General features: G+C 39.3%; 1 protein-coding gene across 9 annotated transcripts in view; it reads right to left on the minus strand.

Annotated features, from left to right (window-relative positions):
* The window catches only part of PTPRM (protein tyrosine phosphatase receptor type M), a 974,793-nt gene that overhangs the window by 429,299 nt on the left and 520,443 nt on the right, over positions 1-25,051 (minus strand). For all 9 annotated transcript variants that reach the window (XM_082259726.1, XM_082259728.1, XM_082259725.1 and 6 more), the window contains exons 9-11: positions 22,758-22,867; positions 5,455-5,656; positions 830-932 (exon numbers count right to left, since the gene is read on the minus strand). In XM_082259726.1, coding sequence (XP_082115852.1) covers positions 830-932; positions 5,455-5,656; positions 22,758-22,867 — 415 coding nt within the window. The remainder of the gene's footprint in view (positions 1-829; positions 933-5,454; positions 5,657-22,757; positions 22,868-25,051) is intronic.

Consider the following 25,051-nt stretch of genomic DNA (forward strand, 5'->3'; position numbering starts at 1 on the left):
TGATTACAACAGTGGCCCCAGGTTGGTATCCTGGTACCCAACTGAACTGTACTAGTTGATATGGAGCAACAGTGAATATATACTGTATGCCTTTGATGGATAGGTGCCAGAGAATCAGACATATGGATGCTGGTGGCTAACCTCCACATTAGTGCCAGACAGGTAGGTGCTTCTCTGCTTTGTCCTCCTGTATATCTTCAAAATCCCAAAAGCATTGATTTTATGCTTTTACACCAAAAATAAACTTTTCTACAACAGTAACACTTAAAGTATGTCATTTGTAATGCTAATGAGTACACTGCAGAACTTTGTTTGGTTTCGAAAACTACCTTCGCAACCCAGGAATTGACTGTGTGACTGCTTTTAAAACCCAAGTGGCTTTTGCAAATGGTCCTTCATTAGAAAAAAATACCTGCTGCTTTATTGTGACACTTGGACACAGCATCAGAAATAGCCTGCTTACACAGGTAACTACCGTAAGGAGAAAGTAAATCAGTTTAGGCTGGGAATATACTGTAGCCATGAATTTTGCTGATAGCAGCAAGTAATTACATTGCAGGAACGAATAAGCCACCCACACGCCGGTACTGCGGCTTTGTTCTCCTTCTTCAAAGAATAAGCCACTTGCATCTGGATCAAATGCTTTAAACAATACTCAGACACTCATCAAAGTGCCTTCCTTTCTTCTATTATTTAATTTAATTAGCCCTAATGCAGACATGGATTTACACAGTGTATACTGCGTAAAAAGTAATCCCCAGAAACATATTCAAAAAAATTAATCAATTTCATTTTTTTTTTTAAAGGAATTCTCTCCCTCGTTTCATACCTGACAGGAGCTCCTCTGCTCTGAGCCGGCTTCAGCAGAACTGTCAATGTGCTGTCAGTCTGATTCAAAGGTGTTTCCAGTTCATACGCTGGCATGGAGGGGGCTGAGAAATACAAACAGAAATTAACCAAAAAATAAATAAAAATCTTTTCCGCTGCCTGAACACCTACACGTTGTGCATGTACCCAGAGGACTCTGCAACATGCTGACAGCGTTTGATAAACCACACTAAATATGTGAAATATATTGACAAAGGTGTCCTGTGTGTTTATGCTGATATGACATTAGCCCCATACTTGTTTCTGCTGTAGTTCTACAAACACTTCATTTCATGGATAAGTGGATAGTCATGTCTTACATCAAACCTGTCTGCTATATTGAGTTTTCAGAGTGTTCAGGTGGTAAATGAGCGTATCTGGTATGATCTACTGTATATACCAGACAATGTTGGAAACCCAAAGTTAGAGAAAAGTTAAATGCATGAAGCTGTTATATTTATTTATATCCACTGTGAATGCAGAGATAGTTAAGAATTCATATTTACAGACATAAGGGTTTATTCAATAAGGCACTCCAAAGAGCAAGAATTATGTGCAAAACGCAATAGCCAACAGCAATCTTTCACAATTCACTTTATTAGAAGCAGTTTAAAAGGGATTTTTACCTATTAGTCATGAGTTACTGCAGTTTGCACATTAGTATTGCTCTTTGTATTGCCTTATTCAATAACTCCACATCTTCCTATCATACAGCATGCCAAACAGTATATGTCAGGCATAAAAGAAAGAGTAATTTCAAAGTCTGGATCATTATCAAAAGGCTGAGCACAGTCACATATCAAGCTTATTTCAAACCACAGAAATACAGATAGGAGCACCAGACCAAATCTGGCAAAACGAGTCTAAGGTAATTTTACTTGTTGGTAAATAAGCAATATACAAACAGCCAACGCATTTCAGGAGCAATACCACTCCCCCTTTATTAGGGCGCCATATACAATAAAACTTGGATGGACCAGTGACTTCACAGATCTATATTAGAACCAGTACAGTATTTAAGTCTCCTAATGGATTCACAACTTGCAGCAGGCCCTGAGTAACAATGGAGCAGCCCGTTGCTGTTCAACAACTGCTGTCAACTTAGTAAAAAGAAGCAAAATATAACATTGTCTTTGAATTTCGGTTGAAAAAGGCCCTCACAACAGATAACACTTCTGTCAGCAGTCATTATGTTACTGTGCATAGAAAATTCTTCACAAGGAAAATCTTCAGAAAAAATCTCAGCCAATGCACACCATACAAACCCAACATTTATTGGGTGATAACAGCCTCAGCCTATCTCCATTCAGACAACACCCCCAAAATGTTTCACCCCACCCACAGGGTGTAGTCACAGACCTTGATGACTAAGCCCTGTGGGTGGTGCAAAACATGTCAGAAACATGGCCTGCATGGTGCTAGGCTGAGACTATTATCACCTAATATATGACAAAATCACATAGTTAGGTCCCACAAGGTTTGACCATTTTCTAGTAGGGGGAACCCTCCAATGATTAATATATCACAAATACTTCAACAAAAAGGTATGGGGACAACCGCAACTGTCCCACTCAATTAATTATATTTGTAAACCAGTCTACTAGACATCCTCTAGGGCAGTGCTGGCGAACCTTGGCACCCCAGATGTTTTGGAACTACATTTCCCATGATGCTCATGCACTCTGCAGTGTTCTTCAGCATCATGGGAAATGTACTTCCAAAACATCTGGGAAAAGGGAGAGGGAGAGGGAGAGAGGGAGAGAGGGAGAGAGAGAGAGAGAGAGAGAGAGAGAGAGAGAGAGAGAGAGAGAGAGAGAGGGAGAGGGAGAGAGAGAGAGAGAGAGAGAGAGAGAGAAAGGGAGAGAGAGAGAGAGAGAGAGAGAGAGAGAGAGAGAGAGAGAGAGGGAGAGGGAGAGGGAGAGGGAGAGGGAGAGAGAGAGAGAGAGAGAGAGAGAGATATGCGACTATATTTCTTCACATACAAAATTAAGTCTTTATTATAAAGGTTAAAATTTATTACATAGACAGCATGTAACACAGGACATGTTTAAAAAAATGACCCAGCTAACCTGCTCCTGCTCTTAAATTACCTTCATATCCTAATCTGACTTTAATTCAATACAGAGCTATATTGTAACAACATTTTAACTCTTAGATATATATTAGATATGTAATAAGTAATATAATAGTAATGAGTGGCCACCAAACTAATGTTTATACATCATAAGGTAATGTTGTCAGTCCAGCATATGTAAGCGCTTGACATACAAGATCAAATTCATTGAAGAAATGGCTGGTTAGTTTAAACTCAAAACATCAGGAAATTGGACAGCAAAATTGAAAACAAAAGGTGGTATTGCCCACTGTGGTCCAGAGGAGGTGAGCTGTGACCTGAAGATATAATAGTCATCCCCATAGGGGTATATAGCAAATAACCTCCCTCACACAGATATGCATATTAGGCAATCTTGGTTTTAATTTGTGTTGCTCCTAATCCAGAGGAGGTGATATATAAAGAAGATTAGAACTCATATTAGAGTATTCTTGCAAGGACATCCATTCAATAGACACAGATGGTATATCAAGGCATACTCTACGTATATAATGCAGAAACCTTCCAATGATAAAGCATTTAGCTTATATTGTGCCATCTGTATTGTTCATACAAAAACTCAGTGAGAACACAGTCCTGCATTTCACACTAATATATAAGTTGTGCACTCCTGAATGTATATACACTGCTACCTGGACTAGAGGAGGTTCAATGTGTAAGTAATTCAAAACCCACATTAGAGACATTACACCTTCCCTTGCAGGAGCATCCATTCAAAGGTGCGAGAGATATAGCAAAACATATTTTCCACAGTGTCAGGACTATCCAAAAGAGTGGCATCTAGCATGTTAGCATATATTAGGCTGTGTGTATTATTGCATATGGAGGTGATTGCTCAGCAGTCAGCACAGTTCCAATCCTCAATGCAAGTCCAGCTGAATAGAGAGCAAAGCTCTATTAAGGCCATGAAAGCTGCTGTTGAGCAATTATCATATAGGCTAGTGTTTGTAAAAACATGTCTTTGAAAAGAATTACATAAGGTACTTATAAAGGAAGTGTCAGTTGTTTGTAAATACTCGTCTCTGGGTGGTGCCTTGGATTCCATCGGTCATGGGAGCAGGAGCAGGTAGCTGGATAACAATGGAGCCTGACCGGTTTTGCTGGGTGTCCCAATTGTATCTATATGCAAAATTACACACAACTCAATATATGATAACATGCTGGATGCAACTCTCTTGGACGATCCTGGCACTGTGGAAAATATGTTTTGATATATCTCTCGCACTCTCTGAATGGATGCTCCTGCAAGGGAAGGTGAAATGTCTCTAATGAGATTTTAATTACTTACACATTGAACCTCCTCTAGACCAGAGGTGTGGCAGTGTCTATACAATCTGGACTTCACAACCTATGCATCTGTGTGAAATCCAGGGCTGTTTTCTCATTCAGTTTTTGTATTAACAATACAGATGGCACAATATAAACTAAATGCTGCACCATTGGAAGGTTTTTACATTATAAAGAGTATGCCTTGATATACCATCTGCATCTATTGAGTGGATGTCCTTGCAAGAATACTCTTATATGAGATCTAATCCTATATATATATATATATATATATGGCCTCCTCTGGTTTAGAAGCAACACAAATTAAAACAAGATTGCCTAGTATGCATATCTGTGTGAGGGAGGTTATGTGCTATATACCCCCATGGGGATGACTCTTATATCTTCACATCACAGCTCACCTCCTCCACTCACCTCCTCACAGTGGACAATAGCACCTTTTGTTTACAACTTTACTGTCCAATTTTCTGGTGTTTTGAGTTCAAACTAGCCAGCCAATTCTACAATAAATTTGTTCTTGGATGTGAAGTGTTTACAAATGCTGGACTGGCACATCAGTTGGGTGGCCACCCTTTACTATTTACATATCTAATATATATATCTAAGGGGTCAAAATATTGTTACAATATAGCTCTGTATTGAATCAGAATCAGATTAGGATATGAAGTTAACTTAGGAGCAGGAGCAGGTTAAGCTGGGTCATATTTTTTAACATGTCATTAATTTTAACCTTTATAATAAAGACTTAGTGTGGTATGCGAATATAAATAATAATAAAAATAGTCACACATTTTCTGTTTATAGCTCTCTCTCTCTGCTCCCCCCCCCCAGGACAATAGAATGGTTGACCCTAGAGGGTGCTCAATAGACTGGTTTACCAATAGAATTCATTGAGTGGGACGGTTGGGGTTGAGCCCAAATCTACCTTGTTGTTGGAGTATTTGTGTTATCACCTATTACACACTGGGCTTGTATGATGTTCGGTGGCTCAGATTTTTTCTCCTAGTTCTGTGGATTACATGGAGTCAGGGTGGACTCGTAGCCTGACCTGCATCCTCAGTGGAATACACCCGAATGGGGGACACAGATACAGAAGAAAACACCATAGAGTTGGCTTAGTTTCACAAGGAAAATCTTGATGAAGAGATGACACAATGAACAGAAAAATGATTCCCACAAAGCAATACCTGAGATTTTGGTTGTAAATTGATTCGTAATAGGGGGACCAAATCCTTTGGCTGTGCTGGCCCGTATTGTAAAAGAGTAGGTTGTCCCAGGATACAGTCCAAAGAACAGATAGTGTGTTTCATTTCCTTGTTTTAGAATACGTCCACTTTGATTGGATAAATCTATTTCAGGGTCAAAGGAGCTGACTGCCTTGTAGGATATCTGTGAAAAGAAGTGAGTAGAATTAATGGAAACTCAATGGAAAGACTTCTATTGGCAGAGTCAGATTACATCTTTATCCGATAAACCCTTCTGATGTATGCACCTTCAGACGTTTTATAATAACAAATCATATTCCTCCAGACTCTTCAAAACCTGAATCCAATGAAGGAACTCAGCCAAAACTGTTACGAGCTATTACTTTTATAGATACAAGGACTTAGCGGCAGATGGATTACAAATGTAGACGATGGGTTCTAGCTTAGCATAATACCTTTAAGTTGTTTGCCTTTACATTCCAAACATATAGACTACATTCCGCTGCCTCCTTCAATAATTAGATTGCCTTAAAAGATTATGTTATTCATGATGACTGATATCATTTTTCAAGGTACATTCTTCTTGAGAGCGTAAAGCGATCTAAATGCAGTTTAACCTTCACTATTGTTGCAAGAACCTCGAATTGCTCTTTATTTATATTACAACAGATTTACCAAACAGTGACAAAAAAGGATTAACTTACTCACTGCTAGGGTTAAACAACCACTTTATTACCTCCTGAGATTTCTTCAAATGCTAACATAGGCATATAAGTACTCCCCCTGAGCCCTGTGGATGTATGGCTTGGAACTTAACTTAAACCGCCTGGCTTTGCCATTGTTTACTAAAAGCCAAATATATACTATTTAGCTTTTAAGCACATTACCTGTGCATAATCAATAAACATAAACCCAGCTCCAGTCTCCTCTGATACCCAGTTGGTTGCTGCCACTTGCCTCTTGTGGAGCAAGGAGAAGAAGAAAGCAGTATGTTAATTACAGCCTGCTTGGGAAACCCATTTCAGCATCTTCCTATGATAGTCGTGCATCACTGCTTTCTGCAGTACAGCAAACATACATCAGATGCCATGGGAGTGGTCAAAAATGGAGGTGAGGGCTTAGCTGCTGATATTTGACCAAAATTCATTGTTTTTTCTGCTTAGTCTGTACATATTGGGGAAAGAAGAAGTCAATTTTATAGAACGCAGATTATGAACGTGCCACAAGGTTTACATGCTTAAGAAATCAGATGATTCAAGTTATAAGCATATTTGGGAAATGAGCAGTGTTTGCTTCTTGGTCCAACTAAATAGGAAATTGGTGGAAAAGCAATCTAGAGAAAGAAGGGTAATAAAAAAAACCCTTTCATATATACGTACTCTAAAACATTAAAAAACAAAGATATTGATGTGCTAATCATTATACTGAATTTTACAATAAATCACACTATTTTGGTGTGACAAAACAACATTAAAGTGACATTTGGGGTGTCCCAGTTGTACGATATTTGGCATCCATTAAAACAATGGATAAACAATAAAATTTGGAGGTGTATTTATACAAAAAACTAAAAAAATAAAGAGCTGTTTGTTCTGTGAAAAGGAATGTACATTATTTCTGTCTTGTTATTAGGGCTATTTTCTCTCCTCCAAGTTGAATGTAATTCTTCCTACAGAATAGAGGAACATACCACATTATGGCCACTGGATGGAGGTAACAATCATAGCAAATAAGACTTACCTATGATCATCAGTTATATCTAGTGGTCATAATGCAGAAAATAGTCTAATAACATTTGCTTTTTTTTATTTTGCCCCCATTCACACAGACTGAAAAATCATGCAGTTTCAGAGAATGAATAGCTTTGCAATTTTTTTTTTATAAACACACCCCCTAGGACTTTAAGCATAGTTTACATACTATCATATTGTCTCTATTTTTATCTAAACTTTCTAACACTGCCAAGTTCTTATTTCATTGAACCAAGACAAATGTCTGCAGGCTGTGAGCACAAAAAATAAATTTTGGCCCCCTCAAGTTGAACAGTTCTGCAGTAGTACCAAACGAATGCCTATTGTGACTTCAAAACATGGCACTTAATTTTGGTTTTATCATTCTGACTTTAATAGCTGCTAAGTGTACCAAGAGAAATACAGACACTTTTCTTTCTAAAGCCGGCCATAGATAAATCAAAATTCATCTGGCTCAGCAGGAACTGTGTAGGCAGATGCCTAAAAGGGGAATACTCTGCAATAGCAAGTGAGCTAGGCTCAGGAAGAGTTCAGGCTAAGGAAGAGTTAGTGTTTGCCACCGATTTCCGGGGCTTTTTTGGTCCTGCCTTCCCCTATTTATACAGGGGGAAGGCCAGGCTACAAGGGCTTTTTGAGAGGAATCACATTAGAGCCAAGCCAGCCAGAACAATGTAGCCTTCACCTGCCTTCTCAAGGACACTACCAGTCATGGACACTACCTATAAAGGACCTCACATTTTTACGTACACCTGGGCAGTCACAGAGTAGTTAGTTAGGAAATGGACTGAGACAGACATGTATGCTGTAATGTTTCTGAAACATTTTAAGTAAAGTTCTTGAACTGTTCTTGAGTCTGGTCTGAAGTTATTCAAGAGGAGCATGGTGGAACATGGTGCATCAAAGGAACAGGGCCTATAAAGCACACATGGGGTATGAAGCAAGGCCACTACAAAGGGGAATCTCTGTAGAAGTGTTTGAGTGGGAAAGCAGTTGCAATGGGTAACCAAGAACTCATAGGAATGTATAGTAGCTGGTCATAAAGTGGAGTACCTGGCATAGGTGACAGGACCTTCGATAGCGAGGAGGGTAGTGTTCTGGCTCCCTCCCTAGCGGTCAGTTCCCCAAAGTAACCATCACTAACTCTACGGTACAGAGACCCCATATACCAAGTCTCATGCTACGGGAGACAGAAGAAGTTAATTTGGGCACTCATGAGGTCCACGCTAGTGCTTGGTGGGATCCCATCCTGTCACTGGCTGTGAGGTGGCAGAGTTGTGCGGGACTCGTGGGGAGCGCATGCGCTCAGCAGTGTCCCTCCTAACTGCAACATACATTGGAAAAGGAGTGTAGTGGCATGGAACACAATTTTCACAGAATAACTCTGTATATTTAAAGTGAAACTTCACTCTCTCTCTAACATTGACTATTTCAAATCCTTATGCTGCTAGCACTAGAAAAGAGATAGGAAAGTAGATCATATTTACTTGTTTTAAACTTTTTGTGCTACATGTCTTCAGTTACTTCCTAGTTTCCATGTCTAGGCAAATGATCTCATGCATCCCAGGAATCTTCAGAAGGGCAGGAGGTTTTTCTCAGCTAAGCACACCTATCTGCCTGCATCCCTGAGCTAACGCAGATGGATTTCAGGAAGTAAATGCTACATGATAAACCCTTCCCTTCATCCTCGTTCCACTTTTTACCCTTCCCAATCCAGAGGTCCCTTTCAGGAAGCCTATTATCATGTAGTATATAGGGACATAATTGACATTTGTGACAAGACCCCCAGGTACAAGTACAATTTATCTCCCAATGAGCAGGAGGCCCTTAAGGCTCTGGAGTCCAATGTTGACATCATCTTTAAACAGGTGGAGAAGGGCGGTAGTATTGTCATCCAGGATCACAAGACCTACATCCAAGAGTCCCTCTGATTACTTTCCAATAGCAATACCTACACCATTCTACCCCAGGATCCCCTCTCTGATTTCCAGCTAGCCGTTAGGGAGATGGTACAGGATGTGATCCATGATGCAGTACTCAGCAAGAAAGAGGGCCACTTCCTGCTACCCACCACATGTAGCACCCTATACTTCTACCATCTCCCTAAGGTGCACAAATCACTGGAGAATCCACCTGGGAGACCTATAGTTCCTGGGACCAACAGCTTCACCAGCGGACTCTCCCAGTACATTGATTGGTTCCTCCAACCCTTAGTACAACAGCTTCCCTCTTACAATCGTGACTCTGGCCACATTATATATTTTCTTCACCAATACACATGGGAGGACCATTATCCATTATACTTCCATCTCGTACGAGGTTCATGAAGAAAGGGAAAGAATAGCACAGTGTTTCCCGCTATTTTTCCACCCATCATGGCAAGAACATTAGGGATTTAACTGTTCTAGCCATTGAATACATACCCAAGGGGTCTCTGATGGAAGGTGAAAGGTTTTCTTTGCTGTGTTAAAGAGAGACCTTTTGGATATAAAAGCTTAATACAGTACTTTGTATCCCCAAGGTCTGAATGAGGAGTTGGACATCGCAGTTTCATGTAATACTGATCCATTCAGGTGTTATTTTGGTTATTGTTCCTGTTTAGGGAGAGTTCCTTTCCCTTATTCATTATATATCTTTCAAATATTTAAAACACATTTTCCAAATTTTTTTTTATTTTTTATATCATTTTCCCTATAAGTTTCCATATAATTCTTATGTAATTTTTATTTTTATTTCCTTATTTAATTTAATTAATTTGTATTTTTTATTCTCATTTTATTGTTTTTATTGTTAATATTTTCTTTATTATTCCTTCATTTTTTCAATTGTTTTAGTTTATTTATCAACCAATATATTATATTGCTAGCAATAGTAACTTTATTTAGTTACTATTCATTTTAATAGCTTTCATGGGGGAGGGGCCAGCATGAGTGACATGGATGTCTGTTCCCCTCTCCCCTTCTCCTTTTTCCATCATCCCTCTCTATATAAACCTTTGCACCTTTCACATTTGCCAGCTTTGGACCTGAAGAAGGGGCCTGGCCCCATAACATGTAGTTTGTCCTACAGCTGGCTTCCTTTTATTTTCCCAGCCATGCCGAGGACGGCCCAGTGTCACACTCCCTCGCTGCCCATATACCGCCGACACTTGCTTCCAGTTCTGCCAGACCCGTGACATAATTTCCGGGCCGCGTGTGCGGCTTCAATCGTGCCAAATTCGGGAGTCTCCTTGTGCACTGGCAGTCTGTCCACCTGGGTGCCCCAAGCAGCTTCATCTGGGCCTTACTCCAGTACAGGATCCTCCACCGTTATGTAAGATGTGAGACCTCATCCCTCACACATGTGGCTTCAGCACCTCTCCTTTCCTATATAGCCGGTTGGTCACCTCAGGGGTCCTTGAAATTTCCTGTCACACATGCAGCGACCTCTCCCAGGTACTTTCTTTGCTGGCCCAGTGTTTTGTGTGCACAGTCGGTTTGTACTTTGTTCAAAAAACTGCCATTGTCTCACCTTTGAAGGACTGGTGTTTTAATTCTGCTCAGGTACAGCGCTTCATCCCAATCTCACTGGTTTTGAGCGACCTGTCAGCAGCCCAAAACTCTCTCCCAGTGGTACAGATCCTCAGCGCCTGGCCTTTTTTTGTTTTAATGCTACGTGAATCACCTGCCCTTACCCAAGATGGCCCCGGACAGAAATGTTAGGGTGTGTTTTTTAAGTGGTTTCACAGCAAAATAAAACATGAAGACATGGATGGATGGGGAAGTTGACTTTGAATATTAAAAGTGAATTAAATAGCGTTTTTGGTTTGTGGTGCTCAGATACAATGTAATTCAACTTTAACTCCTGCACAAAGTGTATGGCTTATCTCTAAGCCGAGGTACCGCCATAATGTTGACTTTTCTTTCCTGCCTGGTCCCGTGCATTAATGAGCATGCGCATGGGAAGAGGTACCCTCATGTGCATGGCAAGTAGGCCCTGCGCACAACCAGATGAATTTCGACCCATCTGTGACCATACCTGTTCATGAGACGTTGATCTAATAATTGCCTTTTTTAATCAACACATGCAGCCAATCAGTGTATTCCCATGTGTGGATGGGGGAATTGCTTCATTTTTTTTTGTTCAGCATGCTGGCTGAATGAAAAAAATGAAAAACCAAAAAAAAAATTAGCCATGTTTTGCCAGTATAACAGTCTGTTGTTTCCAAAAGGCTGAAAGAGCTGCCTCGATGAAGATAGGTAATTATAAACTATGCTTGGAAACAGGGATTTTGGGTATACATTCAAGTGGTTCTAAAGGTTAATATTTTTTTACCCTAATGCATTCCCTGTCCTGTATCGATCCAGCTTTGTGCCGGTCTTCTCTCCACTCTCGCCACTCTCACAAACTTTGCTGAGAACAGTAGGAGCCAAGCTGCGCTGTGTGTGTCAATGGGCGCACACAACCCGAGATGGTGAGGGGCCCCAGAAGCTGAAGTTTGAGACTGCTCTGTGCAATACTATATGACATGTTTATTATTTTATTAAAAATAAAAAATGACCCTTTAGGATTCATTGATAAGAATGAATTAATTAATAAGATGATTAAGTTTTTTCATTAACATGATCTCTTTCCATGGGTTGAAAATAACACAATTCCCCCTTAAAAAGAGTAAATCAAGATAGTAATATTGGACCTGCAATTTCTGACTTTATGAGTACCCCAGCATTGTTACCCTGATTTTTCACTACCTGGAGAGTCACTGACCTGGAACACATACTGTAAAGTATTTGTGACTGCATGTGCTGAACTTCACACCAAAATTTTTTTTCTTTGAAATGTAAACAGTATAAAGTCAAATAAAAAAAAGAATGGCAAAATAGCAGCATATGATAATCAAACAATACATTATTCAGTCATTATTTTGTGCAGCTAGGAAAAATTGTTATTCTTTGTAAAGCATTTCAATGTGATATAGATATATATATGTCAATTTTGGTTAATCCTAGAATTCACTGCAATTATTAAGAGTTTTTTTTAATTTCTTTGGAGCATCTTGTTTTTGAAAGATGAAGAATTCGTTAGTTTTTCCAAGCTTAGCAGTTTACTGGCAATTATGTCTGTGAGCGATATTTTCTTCTTATCTTTTATTGAATATAATTGGTGCAGAACTACAAATGGAACCATCAAAACTAATCAATCAGCTCCTGTCCATCCATTTAATTACCGCACACTGTAGAGATGGAACCGGGTGGCTGATGCAAATGAATGCAGTACAAAGACTCAGTTTTTCCTACTACTTATCCATCCTCTTCTGTAGCTAAAGAAGATTCTACCTTAGGAAGCTGAGCTGAAGAATCTGCTATAAAAATCCCAGTGCAATTTTTAGGACAATTAAATGTATGCTGATGGACAATAAATATTCGAGCAACCTTTGTTCCCTTTCAAAACTGTCAAAAAATTGTCAATTTTGACTTGGCAAAAATGTCTGGGACTGAATTTTCACCAATTGCCATGTGTGATTGACAGGTGAAAAAGAATGTATTATTTTTTACCTCTTCACTCACTGTTCTTGGCTCTTTATATAAACTTTGACGTCTGCACAAAATTAAATTTTTTAAATTTATGTATTTTCTTTTAAAATATGTCTTCTTCCCTGTATTTAATGTCTTCAGTAGAACATCCTTTGGGGCACTACTAGCATGCAGCTGCACTCATCACTATGGATAACAATACGGAAATCTGTGTTGGAAGGAATAGAAGGACTAACAGTTCTTGCTTGCGTCAGACAATGTTAGTTGTCTGGCTGATGCTGATCTTCTGAATCACTGACCCAATTCAAACACGCAGCATGTGAAGTCAGAGAAAAGTCACAACTGCTTATCTGTATGCCTGCTTTGGGTCAGTTGCTCAAAAAGTATTAAATCCAATATGTCAGCATGATAGGTGGTATTCATTATACACTAGTTTGATTGTGATCCATGGACTGTAATCAGTAGCTAGTAACACAGCTGGATCATCCCCAGGCCAACCTAGGTAGGTGCCCAGAGCCAAATGGATGCCCAGTGAGCCATATTATAACATTTATTCTCCTGCTGTAAACCAGAGGGATAACATATTTAATCAAAGGCATGCACCTGCCTATCACTTCACAAGGAAGCATTTGTATGCATTTGGTGCCAGGTATGACATACCATTGCAATTCAGGCCGTGCAAATGGGGTGGTTTTCTCTGTGCCTACATGTCAATGTAAGTTAAATACATGTAGGGGTCAATGCTGATACCAGGCCTGGGGCCACATTCTGCCACAGTCTATCTCTAACGAATTACCAGTATTACTTAGCTCTTCTCTGTGACAGTTCATCTCTGTTACAGCATCAGAAACATGCGCAATGACATGCAGACACCTATGCGTAGAGTACTGTGGCCATTTAGAATTTTTTTTTCAGAGGCAACATTTGAAATGCATTTATCAGGCCTTGCTTACACTAGGGTTGATTTAGTAAAGGCAAATGGACTGTGCACTCACGTTCAAGTGCAAGTTCAAGTGCAAGTGCAAGTTCAGTTACTCCAGAGCTTAGTAAATGAGGTGAAGCCTCACTTGCAAAGAATAGCCAATCACATGCAATAAAAATAAAAAAAACAGCAAAACATTGCATTTTTGCTTGCACATGATTGGATGATGGAAGTCAGCAGAACTTACCCTCATTTACTAAGATCTGGTCCAACTGCACTTGCCAAGTGCAAAATCTACTTGCCTTTAGTAAATAAACCCCTAATGGGGGAGCACACAGGATCTGGTACAGCTTCTAGGTTGTATTGTCAAAGCTTAAGGCTACGATCACATGTGAGCATAGCAGATCACGGGCAGAATCACTGCGATTCTGACCGCGATCCAGAATCATTGCAAATCGCGGGACGCCGGTGCGATCCCGTGATTTGCAATGACACCCCAAACGCTGTGCGATGCTGCCGCGATTTCCGCCTACCGAATTGCGGTAACATCGCGCAAACAGAATCGCGGGACGCATGATGCCCAAAAAGGAACAGGAGCTTCTTTTGTGCGTCATGTGTCCCGCATCTTCTGTTTGCGAGATCTTACTGCGATTCGGCAGGTGGAAATCGCGGCACCATCGCACAGCGTTTGGGGTGCCATTGCAAATCACGGGCATCGCACATGCATCCCGCGATTTGCAATGATTCCGGATCGCGGGAAGAATCGCGGTGATTCTGCCCATGATCCACTACGCCCACATGTGAACGTAGCCTAAGGCCTTTTGATCACAGGAGTAAAAAACATCACATATTTTACCGATTTGGAAATAAATGCATTGTAGTCTATGGAGCCATCCACACAGCTGTATAAAGATGAGTAATAGAAAGATGAATACAGAGATGTCAAAATAAAATTAGAAAATTTTACATTTGAGTGCATTAATTTACGAGCATACGCGCATTTACGCGCCAATACAAGATTACATGCGTATATACGCATATATTGGAATACTGAAACATATTGAAACATTTTACTCAGGATCTTTTTGTTGACAAGAGTCTAAAGGCTCGTACACAAGATCCAAAATCATACGAAAAATACCGCTTTTTAAGCGATCGTACGACAATTGGACCATTAGTACACAGCTTTCGAGTGCCAATCACGACAGTTCTTCCAAAATTATACGATTGGACAAGCACGAAAAATTTTCTCGTACAATACCAGACCATAGGATTTTCCTTTAACCACTTGCCGACTGCCGCACGATTATTTACGTCGGCAGTCAGCCCCTCACAGGCAAAGCGACGTAGGGCTACGTCGCTAGCATGTAAGGGTTTTGGGAGCGAGCGCGCGTCGCCGGATGCGCGCTTCCGCGCGGTCACGGACCTCCCCGCGCGTGTGCCCGGCGGACCCGATGTCCGCCGGGCACTCGGGATCGTCCGTGACAGCGGGAGAAAGGAGTAGAGTAAACAAAGCCGCCTGTCAGTCTCCCCTGTGTATGAATGGTGATCAAACGGTTCTACTATGTAGGACCGTTGATCACTGTTCTTACACATCAAGCCACAGCCAATCACAGTTAGAAACACGCCCCTAGGACACACTTAACTCCTCCCTCTCCAATACAGTTAACTCCTTCACTGCCAGTGTCATTTTTACAGTAACAGTGCATATGTATAGCACTGATTACTGCAGTAATGTCACTGGTAACCCCAAAAGTGTCAAAAATGTCAGTCAAGGGTCCGATCTGTCCGCCCCAATGTCGCAGTCCCGCAAAAAAAAAATCACAGATCGCCACTATTACGTGTTAAAAAAAAACAACAAAAATGACAAAAATCTTTCCCTTTGTTAGTAAACGCAATAATTTTTGCGCAAACCAATCAAAATACGCTTTTTGCGATTTTTTTTTACCAAACATATGGTAAAAGAAAAATTGGCCTAAAATGTTAAAAAATTGTGATTTTTACATTTTTTTGGGGGGGGGGGGAATTTCATATAAAAAAATGTGAAAAATATTGTTATTTTTGCAAAATTGACGCTCTTTTTTTGTTTATAGCGCATGATCAAAAAATCGCACAGGTGATCAAATACCACCAGAGCTCTGTTTGTGGGAAAAACAGGACGCCAAATTCATTTAGGTACAGCGTCGCACGACCGCGCAATTGTCCGTTAAAGTCACGCAATGCCGAATCGCAAAATAGGCCCTGGTCAGGAAGGGGGTAAAATCTTCCGGGGCTTAAGTGGTTAATCAGCACAGTTCAAAAATATCATACAAATACACTACAACACGTGACATCATTTCCAATTTTTTTTTTTTTTTTTACTTTTGATTTACTTTTAGATTTTTTGTTACTTTAGTCAACTCTTCATGTTCAATATGCGACTAGCATGCAAAAAAAAAAAGGACAATCTGTTGTCGGAATTTCGGACCATGTGTACGAGGCTTAAGTTTGAACATCAGTAAATTCTTACGCCCGTATGCAACTGGCCTAGTTAAACAAGCTGACAATAGAAGCTAATTGAGAGCTATGCACAGCTGCACCAGATTCTGTGTGTTCCAGTTTTAGTACATCTCCCCCAGTGTGTTGGATGCAGAAGAACATCCGAAAGCAATGTGTTGTGTCGCAAATAAATCTGCTTGAAACTGGTCTCCTCCCCATTAGATGAAACAATAGAAAGTGATAGGTAGGTGTAGCTTGAGTGCAAAAAGTAAGTGGAGCTATTCTACTTGCTGCAAGTATTACATAACTTAACTTACATGCCTGGCAGGGGTATAAACAATCTGCCACCTGCCAAGCACCCATAGACATTTGGCATTGCCAGGCTTTAATCACCCCCACCATGAGAATGTCAATCTACATTGCAGCTTCTGACAAGGTATCCACAGCTACGTGTGCTCGTAGTTCTGTTATTGCACACAGGCCTCAATCAAAAAACAAAAAGTGTCAAAATAATAGAAACCTAAAAAGAACAGAAATATTTTAATTTTTTTTTCCTACTCAGGAACTTATTATTAACAAGAGAAAGGCATCTAAAACAACAGTGTAAAATACAGTACACACTATGGTTTTTTGAAAACAAATACAATTGTTTAGGTTAGCAAATAGAATAAAATGAACCGGCCACTTTATTAGGTACACCTTGCTAGTACCTAGTTGGACTCCTTTTTGCCTTCAGAACTGCCTTCATTCTTTGTGGCATAGATGCAACAAGGTGTTGGAAACATTCCTTGGAGATTTTGGTCCATATTGCCATATTGACATGATAGCATTACGCAGTTGCTGCAGATTTGTCAGCTGCACATCCATGATGCGAGTCTCCCATTCCACCACATCCAAAGGTGATCTATTGGATTGAGATCTGGTGAGTGTGGAGGCCATTGGAGTACATTGACCTCATTGTAATTTTCAAGAAACCAGTGGTGAGATGACTCGAGCTTTGTGACATTGTGCATTATCCTGCTGGAAGGAGCCATCAGAAGATGGGTACACTGTAGTCATAAAAGGATGGACATGGTCAGCAACAATACTCAGATAGGCCGTGGCATTTAAACAATGCTCATTTGGTACTAAGGGGCCCAAAGTGTGCCAAGAAAATATCCCCCCCACCATTATACCACCACCACCAGCCTGAACCATTGATACAAGGCAGGGTGGATCCATGCTTTCATGATATTAACATCAAATTCTGACCCTACCACCTGAATGTCGAAGCTGAAATTCAGATTCATCAGTCCAGGCAACGTTTTTCCAATCTTCTATTGTCCACTTTTGGTGATTAGCAATTTGTGTTACCAAGCAATTGAACAGGTGTACCTAATAAAATGGTTGGTTCAAGAATGTAAAGGTGAATGTAAGCCTTCAAGGTGAGTAGACACTCATATCACATGCAACTTGAACTGCGAAAACAACAGTTAACAAAACGCAAGCATCAAACCTGCTACTTCATGTTTACTTTGATTCTAAAGCTGGCCAAACATCAGCGGGCTGAAGGAAAAAGTGAACTGATTCCCCCATCCACCTCTCTTACCTTCCCACTGCACTATTGTATTCTGACAATGGGGGACTTATCTGCTGTCAGAATACAATTATCAACTCTGCAGCCATAGGCTGCAGCTGCTGATCAAGCGCATTTATTTGGTATCAGGTTCACTCAACAGAAGTCAATTGATGGTTCGACTTCTGTTGAGCAGCAGTGGTCACACATGGATCATCTATGTCTACCTTTAGACTTGGCATGAGGTTAGCATTTGAGTGCCATTCTCTGCACACACATAGAGAAAACAACAGCTAAATACAGTAGGTGCGGCCTTACAATGATTACAGCATGACAACTTAGCCATGGAGTTCCATTTAGCCAGTTTATAATGTTCTCAAATTCCAATTATAATATATTATTTGACTGGTATATAATAACCGTACCACATCCCCAGTTAAAATAAAGTACAAACATACCATTCAAATAAATGGATTTTTACGGTACCAATGTAATAATATATATTCACAAAATAACCTTGTTCAAAACTCTAAAGACTTTTACATGAAAAAAATTATTAAAATTACACTTGACAAGATTATGTACCAATAACAACTACTTAATAACGATTATTAATAACTTATTATTAATACTTATATATAATAATAATATTACAATTATAATAATATAATATAATATACTGTAATATAATAATATAATATAATAATATATAAAAATTAATATATATAATACTATTAATACTACTTAATAACAATTATTAATAACAGTTATTAATAACTTAATAACAACAACAATAATAACTACTTTTTTATTGTAGAAGAGTCTCAATAGGCGCAATATCCATCCTAACATACTAAACCTACTGCTTGGCTCATACACATTATATCTATTAATTTAATCCAATAATTGGTTTATAAACTGAAATATAAAATAAAGTATATTAATGAGGTGAATTCGTTGATATATTGTATATGACCCAAGTCTTTCGTTTTAATATGTTAGAGAAACATTGACCCTATTGAGACTCTTCTACAATGAAAAAGTGGATTCTTGGTACGGCACTTAATCATGTGTGATTTTATAATGTTTCTATAATAATTTGAATATGAATAAAATATTTTAAATGCTTGACTAACATTAGATTATATTTTTGATATAATGATACCTTAAAAGTCCCCTCTTTTGAAAGGTATGTCTGTAGCCTACAATGTACTCAAGTAAAGGTCCTTTGTAAGACCGAAAAAGGTTTTTAGAGGCCTTGCAGTGTATAATTGTGTAGAATTTGCATCCCAATAAACAGTAGCTTACATTTGAAATTACACCTGCTTCTTTCTCTTATAATAGGCTTCATGGAAAGAAACACAGGTGAAATGCAATGAAAGTGACCATTATACTATTTCAATGTCATTGTTCCTGAACAATCAACTCAGATCTGTCTCCATAATGTGTTTACTGGCATTACTTCAGCTTTCTATACAAGGCAAAAGTAAATGTGAATATATGTTACAGATGAGATCTATAATAATGTGTTCCAAAGCATTCAATGACTTACACATGAAGTTGAGAGCGTTGTGCCAGGTCTACCCAGTAAAATGCTTCACCACACACATTCCATTCTATTGAAATTATATCTGAATTCTCGTCTTTTTTTTTTTTTTACTTAAATGTTTATAAATAAATGTTTATAGATAAACAATATATATATATAAAAGCAAAACTGTAGCGCTAAAAACCCTTGGTCATGACAGTCCCACTTAAAGATGTGAATAAAGCAATATGATGACAGTCCATATGAATCCAACTCCTCATTCAAAAAGTGATTTCTAGGATAGAAAACCGCCACCAGACAGCACTCCAACACCAGTAATTCTAACTTCTTACCAGAAGCTGTTGATCCCCATGACAGAGATCAAAAATTGCGCATAACCAGTGGTAGGTGAAGGCTTCTCCAGTGTGTTCCTGATATGCTCACAGTAGAATGCAATATGCAGAGAGAGAAGGAACATCTCATAGCATAGACTGTTTAAAAATGCTTTATTCTAAAAAGAGGTATGGTACTCACAAACATCATGATGTATCTCACATGTAGTATTGAGCATAGAGACCTCCAGATATCTATAGGGCGTTCTGTCAGTGGACCACCAAACCTATGGCCGTCCTGTCTCCTCCAGGGATTCCGGCACGCGCTACCCAGCACGCCACCCGACATACGTTTCGTCCGATTGGACGTCGTCATGGGGTGTGGCTACAGGGTGCACCAATGCCTTCAATAGTGGAGGAGAGAGCCGCCCACCGGAACTGAGCAGCCGGAAGTGAGGTATGCGCTCCACACGACCGGAACCAATGCTCAGACCGGAAGGAAGGAAGGGGAGAACCACACAGTGAGAAGAGAAAGGAAAAAAAAACATCCAAAAGGGTATTGACAAATTTTCAGGATATTGGAGGGGAAGTGATTTAACAAGAGGGGTTTCCAAACTCAAAATGAGCTGGATTTATAGACTCAAATCCTATACCCCCCTGGGCCTGAATATTGAATGGGATTTAAATGCCCATATCAGTAATTCCTAGATTGCCCCTTATTTTTCCTATATTTTCTCTTTTTATTTTTCTTTGTTTGCTGTGCTATTAATGGATATTTTTATGCATAAGAGTTTAAATGTTTTTTAACATACTAATTCATTTTATTGTGTAGCATTTTAAACGTTTCTATGTGTGTCATTTTGTTGTATTATTTTTGTATATGTATGTGCTTTTTGAGACCTCCTTGTGCTTGGGCTGCTCTGAACTTGGGGCACCACAAGATGGCGCTGTCTCCCCCGGAGTCACGGCTTAACATATGCGATCTCTATGTGCCTTTTGGTATATGGAGTATTTCCCCTCTTTCTGGTTCATTCCATATATTGGGTTTTGTTTTTACAAAGGTAGCGGAGATTTAATATGGTGAGTCTTCCGGGGCTTAAGTGGTTAAAAAACCTCAAGGTGCATAAACAAAAGAAACATATGACAAATCAAATAAATTTAGGTGTATCTACCCTTTGTCTTCAATACAGCTTAGACACGGTTAAAAAATACAGTACATTCACCTTTAGTAACATGTTACCTGTTACACCCATATTTATGGTGTAACAGGTAACATGTTACTAACTTAGCAGCCCCCAAACCCACCCAAGTTCCTGTTGTGGCAGAAGGACAGGGATCTGCTCTTTGCACCTGCTATCACAATATAATGCGGTCATGCGGGGCTCCGTCCACCCAGTCGCGTCATTCATTCACAGAGTTCTATGAATGGGGGAACTACAACTACCTTCAGCAATTGAGGCTGACAGCTTGTAGTTCTCAATGAACTACCAGAGCACTCATGAGCACACTAGATAGTTCATTGACGCTTCTTGTCATTCAGTAACTTCCTGCCCATACGAGGTACAGGCAGAGAGTTACAATGACAGCCTGCCGGAGCCTGAGATTGAAGATGCAAATCAATGTAACAAAATATTTCAAAATGGCAAATTAAGCACAGCAATAATATACAGGGTGGTCTTACTAAATAGTTGTAAAGATACCTGTGACACATGTGGCCATCATCCACAATTGTATATGTGTGAAAGAAAATAGGTGCGCGAACCTAAAATAATGAAAGGTGAAGTGAAAGCAGCACTGAAATATAAATTAGACGTGAAAGGATGGTAATATAGGAAACATTACCAAATTGCGCTAAACAAATAATGAACCAATTATTCAAAAATACATGGATGGTGTCCGGGTTGACACCAAAAACATATGCATTCAATCCAAACAAAGTGCAAAAACTATAAAAAAGTCTTTGTTTTCAAATTGGAGTGAAGGTGAGGGAGTGTTGGGAGGTGGGTGGGGCCTCGTCCCAAAAAAATGTGATCCAGAGTGGTTCTCAGTGACCTGATATACACATGTGGACACCCAGTGTTAGGAGTGGACTCTTACCACAATGTGGAGAGATGTGAGCATGTGCTATGTTGTGTCCGGAAGTCCCAACTGATCAAGCTGGCAGGGATGGCTCTCGGAATGGACCGGAACAATCAGCTGCTTCCAAAGTGGGGAGGGATCTGTAGGCTTCCAAGCAGGGGGAGATGCCAAGACAGAACAAACCCAGAGAAAAGAAGAGGACTATAGTGCATTACCTTCGACTTTATTTATGAACTGAATGAAGAGACACTTACACAATCCAGACGAACAGACAGCAAATACAGGGCGGTCGCGGATGTCTGCAGTACAAACCGGGACCTATGACAGCACGGCTGGCTCCCCCCGACGCGTTTCCACTAACAAGTCGGCTTCTGGGATTGGAGCTCTAGTTCATAAATAAAGTCGAAGGTAATGCACTATAGTCCTCTTCTTTTCTCTGGGTTTGTTCTGTCTTGGCATCTCCCCCTGCTTGGAAGCCTACAGATCCCTCCCCACTTTGGAAGCAGCTGATTGTTCCGGTCCATTCCGAGAGCCATCCCTGCCAGCTTGATCAGTTGGGACTTCCGGACACCACATAGCACATGCTCACATCTCTCCACATTGTGGTAAGAGTCCACTCCTAACACTGGGTGTCCACATGTGTATATCAGGTCACTGAGAACCACTCTGGATCACATTTTTTTGGGACGAGGCCCCACCCACCTCCCAACACTCCCTCACCTTCACTCCAGTTTGAAAACAAAGACTTTTTTATAGTTTTTGCACTTTGTTTGGATTGAATGCATATGTTTTTGGTATCAACCCGGACACCATCCATGTATTTTTGAATAATTGGTTCATTATTTGTTTAGCGCACTTTGGTAATGTTTCCTATATTACCATCCTTTCACGTCCAATTGTATATGTGTAAAAACAAAAAGGAAAAGTTGGACTGTACAGATAGACAGAGACATGCAGATAAACTGGTACAACTTATATAGTAGAATTTCATCTCTTTGTATCAGGCCAGTCACTACAGTGACTATATTATGTAAGGGTTTACAACCACTTTAAGTTTACCAAGTATACTAAAAATAAGACAATATATTGCAAGGCATAGTGAAATACACAGTAATAAGACAATATCATACCTCATATAAAGTAATGATGCCATATGTTTGAGCAGGCTCCCTCCACTGCAGAAATATCTTCTCCTCAAATGTGCTGCTTTGGATTGATTCTAAAGGTACAGCACCCGGTACTAGTAAAAAGAGAAAAACAGCATTGTGTGTTTATAACAGTGCATCACATCCATCATAACTTCAATATGACCCATCATTATTTGTAGCAAAGAATACTATAGCTAAGGTAAAAAGAAATAATATTTAAACATCGCCTCATAAAATATTGATATTTCTGTTGTTGGTAGACACTGGAGAGATATACCGCCAGACAATTCATTAGGACACTACCAGTGAGAACTTTGTGCTCAATATTCTGATACAGAAAATTAAACAGGAGGAGGTGGAATAAGAAAAGTTTGGCGGAACAATAAAAAATTCAGGACCCAAGTTGGATGTTATGATATGGAGGTCTTAATGTTGGTTTATACAAGATATAAAAGAAACAAAGGGCTAACAAAGCTCCTCAGGCTTTACTTACAACTAAAATATCACTATTTTGTGAAAAAGGTTAAACCAAAAATTGATACAGTAGAGCTAATGTTGTAGAGGCCAAGTACATCAATATAGAAAGCTCCTCAGCATCTTGTGTTACACAGGTGTGTTTCACCAATGCAGCTCTCCTCCGATTTGGGGAATCTTGCTACTGAAAAACAGAATACAGAAAAATGCCTGGTGTATTACCTGATAAAAAAAAGTTTATTGAGTTAAAACAAGCCAAAAATATACTCACAAGATGCACACAAGCCAAAGTGGGAAGAGGTTGGGATGTGAAGATGTGTCATCATGACCTGTTCATCACTTAGTCTGAGTGATGTGCAGGCCTTGATGATGCATTTCCATATCCCAACCTCTTCCCACTTTGGCATTACATATACAACACTTTTGTCCTTCGGCCATCTCGTGAGTATGTTTTTGGCTTATTTTTATTTAATAAACTTTATTATCGGGTAATACACCAGGCCTTTGCGCCCTCTCGTTTTTTATGTATTCTGTTAATCACTGTATGGTTTACTGAAAATGTAAGTTTTTTGATATGCAAACAAAAGTAATACAGTTTTACATAATGTTTGGTTAATATTTAGAATAAAACTGTGTTTCCGCTTACATATGCAGATTTTATATCAGCAGTTGTTGATTAGGGAGGCTCAGTTATTGCAGGCAAATGCTTGAACTACTTTATATTCTTTAAAGAAAACAGAGTACTGCTATGCTGAAATATATATCCACATGGATGCACAGCTTTGTAATAAATTATGAACACACTGCATCTGAATATTACCAGTACACACATTAATGCAGACAAGTACTGTTCTTTTCTGATATACTATTGTATATACATCATTGGTTTACTACAGACATTCCAAAACCGATTTTTACATTATGGCATCTGCACTTTAGAAAAATTCAATTTTAGTATATCTAAAAAGTATGGATGACAAAAGAGTCAAGCAGGTGTTTTTATCAGAAAGTATTTGATGTCTAATTTATTTTGGCTCTTAGTGGTCACTGAAGTCCCTGCCAGAGCTCTGCTATAGGCTTGACTTAAGGGCCATAACAGAAAATTCAGCATTCAGTGACTGTGACAGCATCTGTCAAATATAGTGTTACAATGGACATTCATCTTTATAGGAAATAAAGAGTTCCAATAATTTAATATAGTTTATCTGATTTGAATGCTCTGAACTTCTGCATTGAAATATGATGCAGAATAGTTTTTTTAAATGCTTTAATTCTTATTTGGGTTTAGAAAAAAAAATCAATTTACATCAAAATAAATGGTACATATATTAAAAAAAAAATAATGTTGTAAAAGGAATTCAGTACTGTAGTTCTTATTTATGGAAATCCAGGCTAAAAAAGAATTGTCAACAGGTGACATTACACTCTATAACAATTACCCAGAAAGAATAATGAAAAAGAACCGTCTGGTAATAAAACAGTAACTATAACAGAGGTCTTGCATTTTCTACAGTGGTCTATGAAGATTTAGGGTTTCAGTGTTTCAGAGGGTGATGGAGTGGGCTTTATTCATAAAATATTTCAGGTCAGGGTGGTACATCTGCTATCAATAAGCCATGGGCTCCAAGGTCACCAAATTTTCATCCTGGTCAGATTAGCATTGCGGAACATTAATTGGTATGTGGTGTTGCTAATTGGATATTTGAAGAATTATTGACAGGAGGAGATTTTCTTCCTTTTCCATTATCTCACTACTGATAGTCTAGCTGCTATGAAGACATGGGTTATGAAGGTTTGTAACT

This window comes from Pelophylax lessonae (genome assembly GCF_965119305.1).
Source record: "Pelophylax lessonae genome assembly, chromosome: 5".
Classification (NCBI taxonomy): domain Eukaryota; kingdom Metazoa; phylum Chordata; class Amphibia; order Anura; family Ranidae; genus Pelophylax; species Pelophylax lessonae.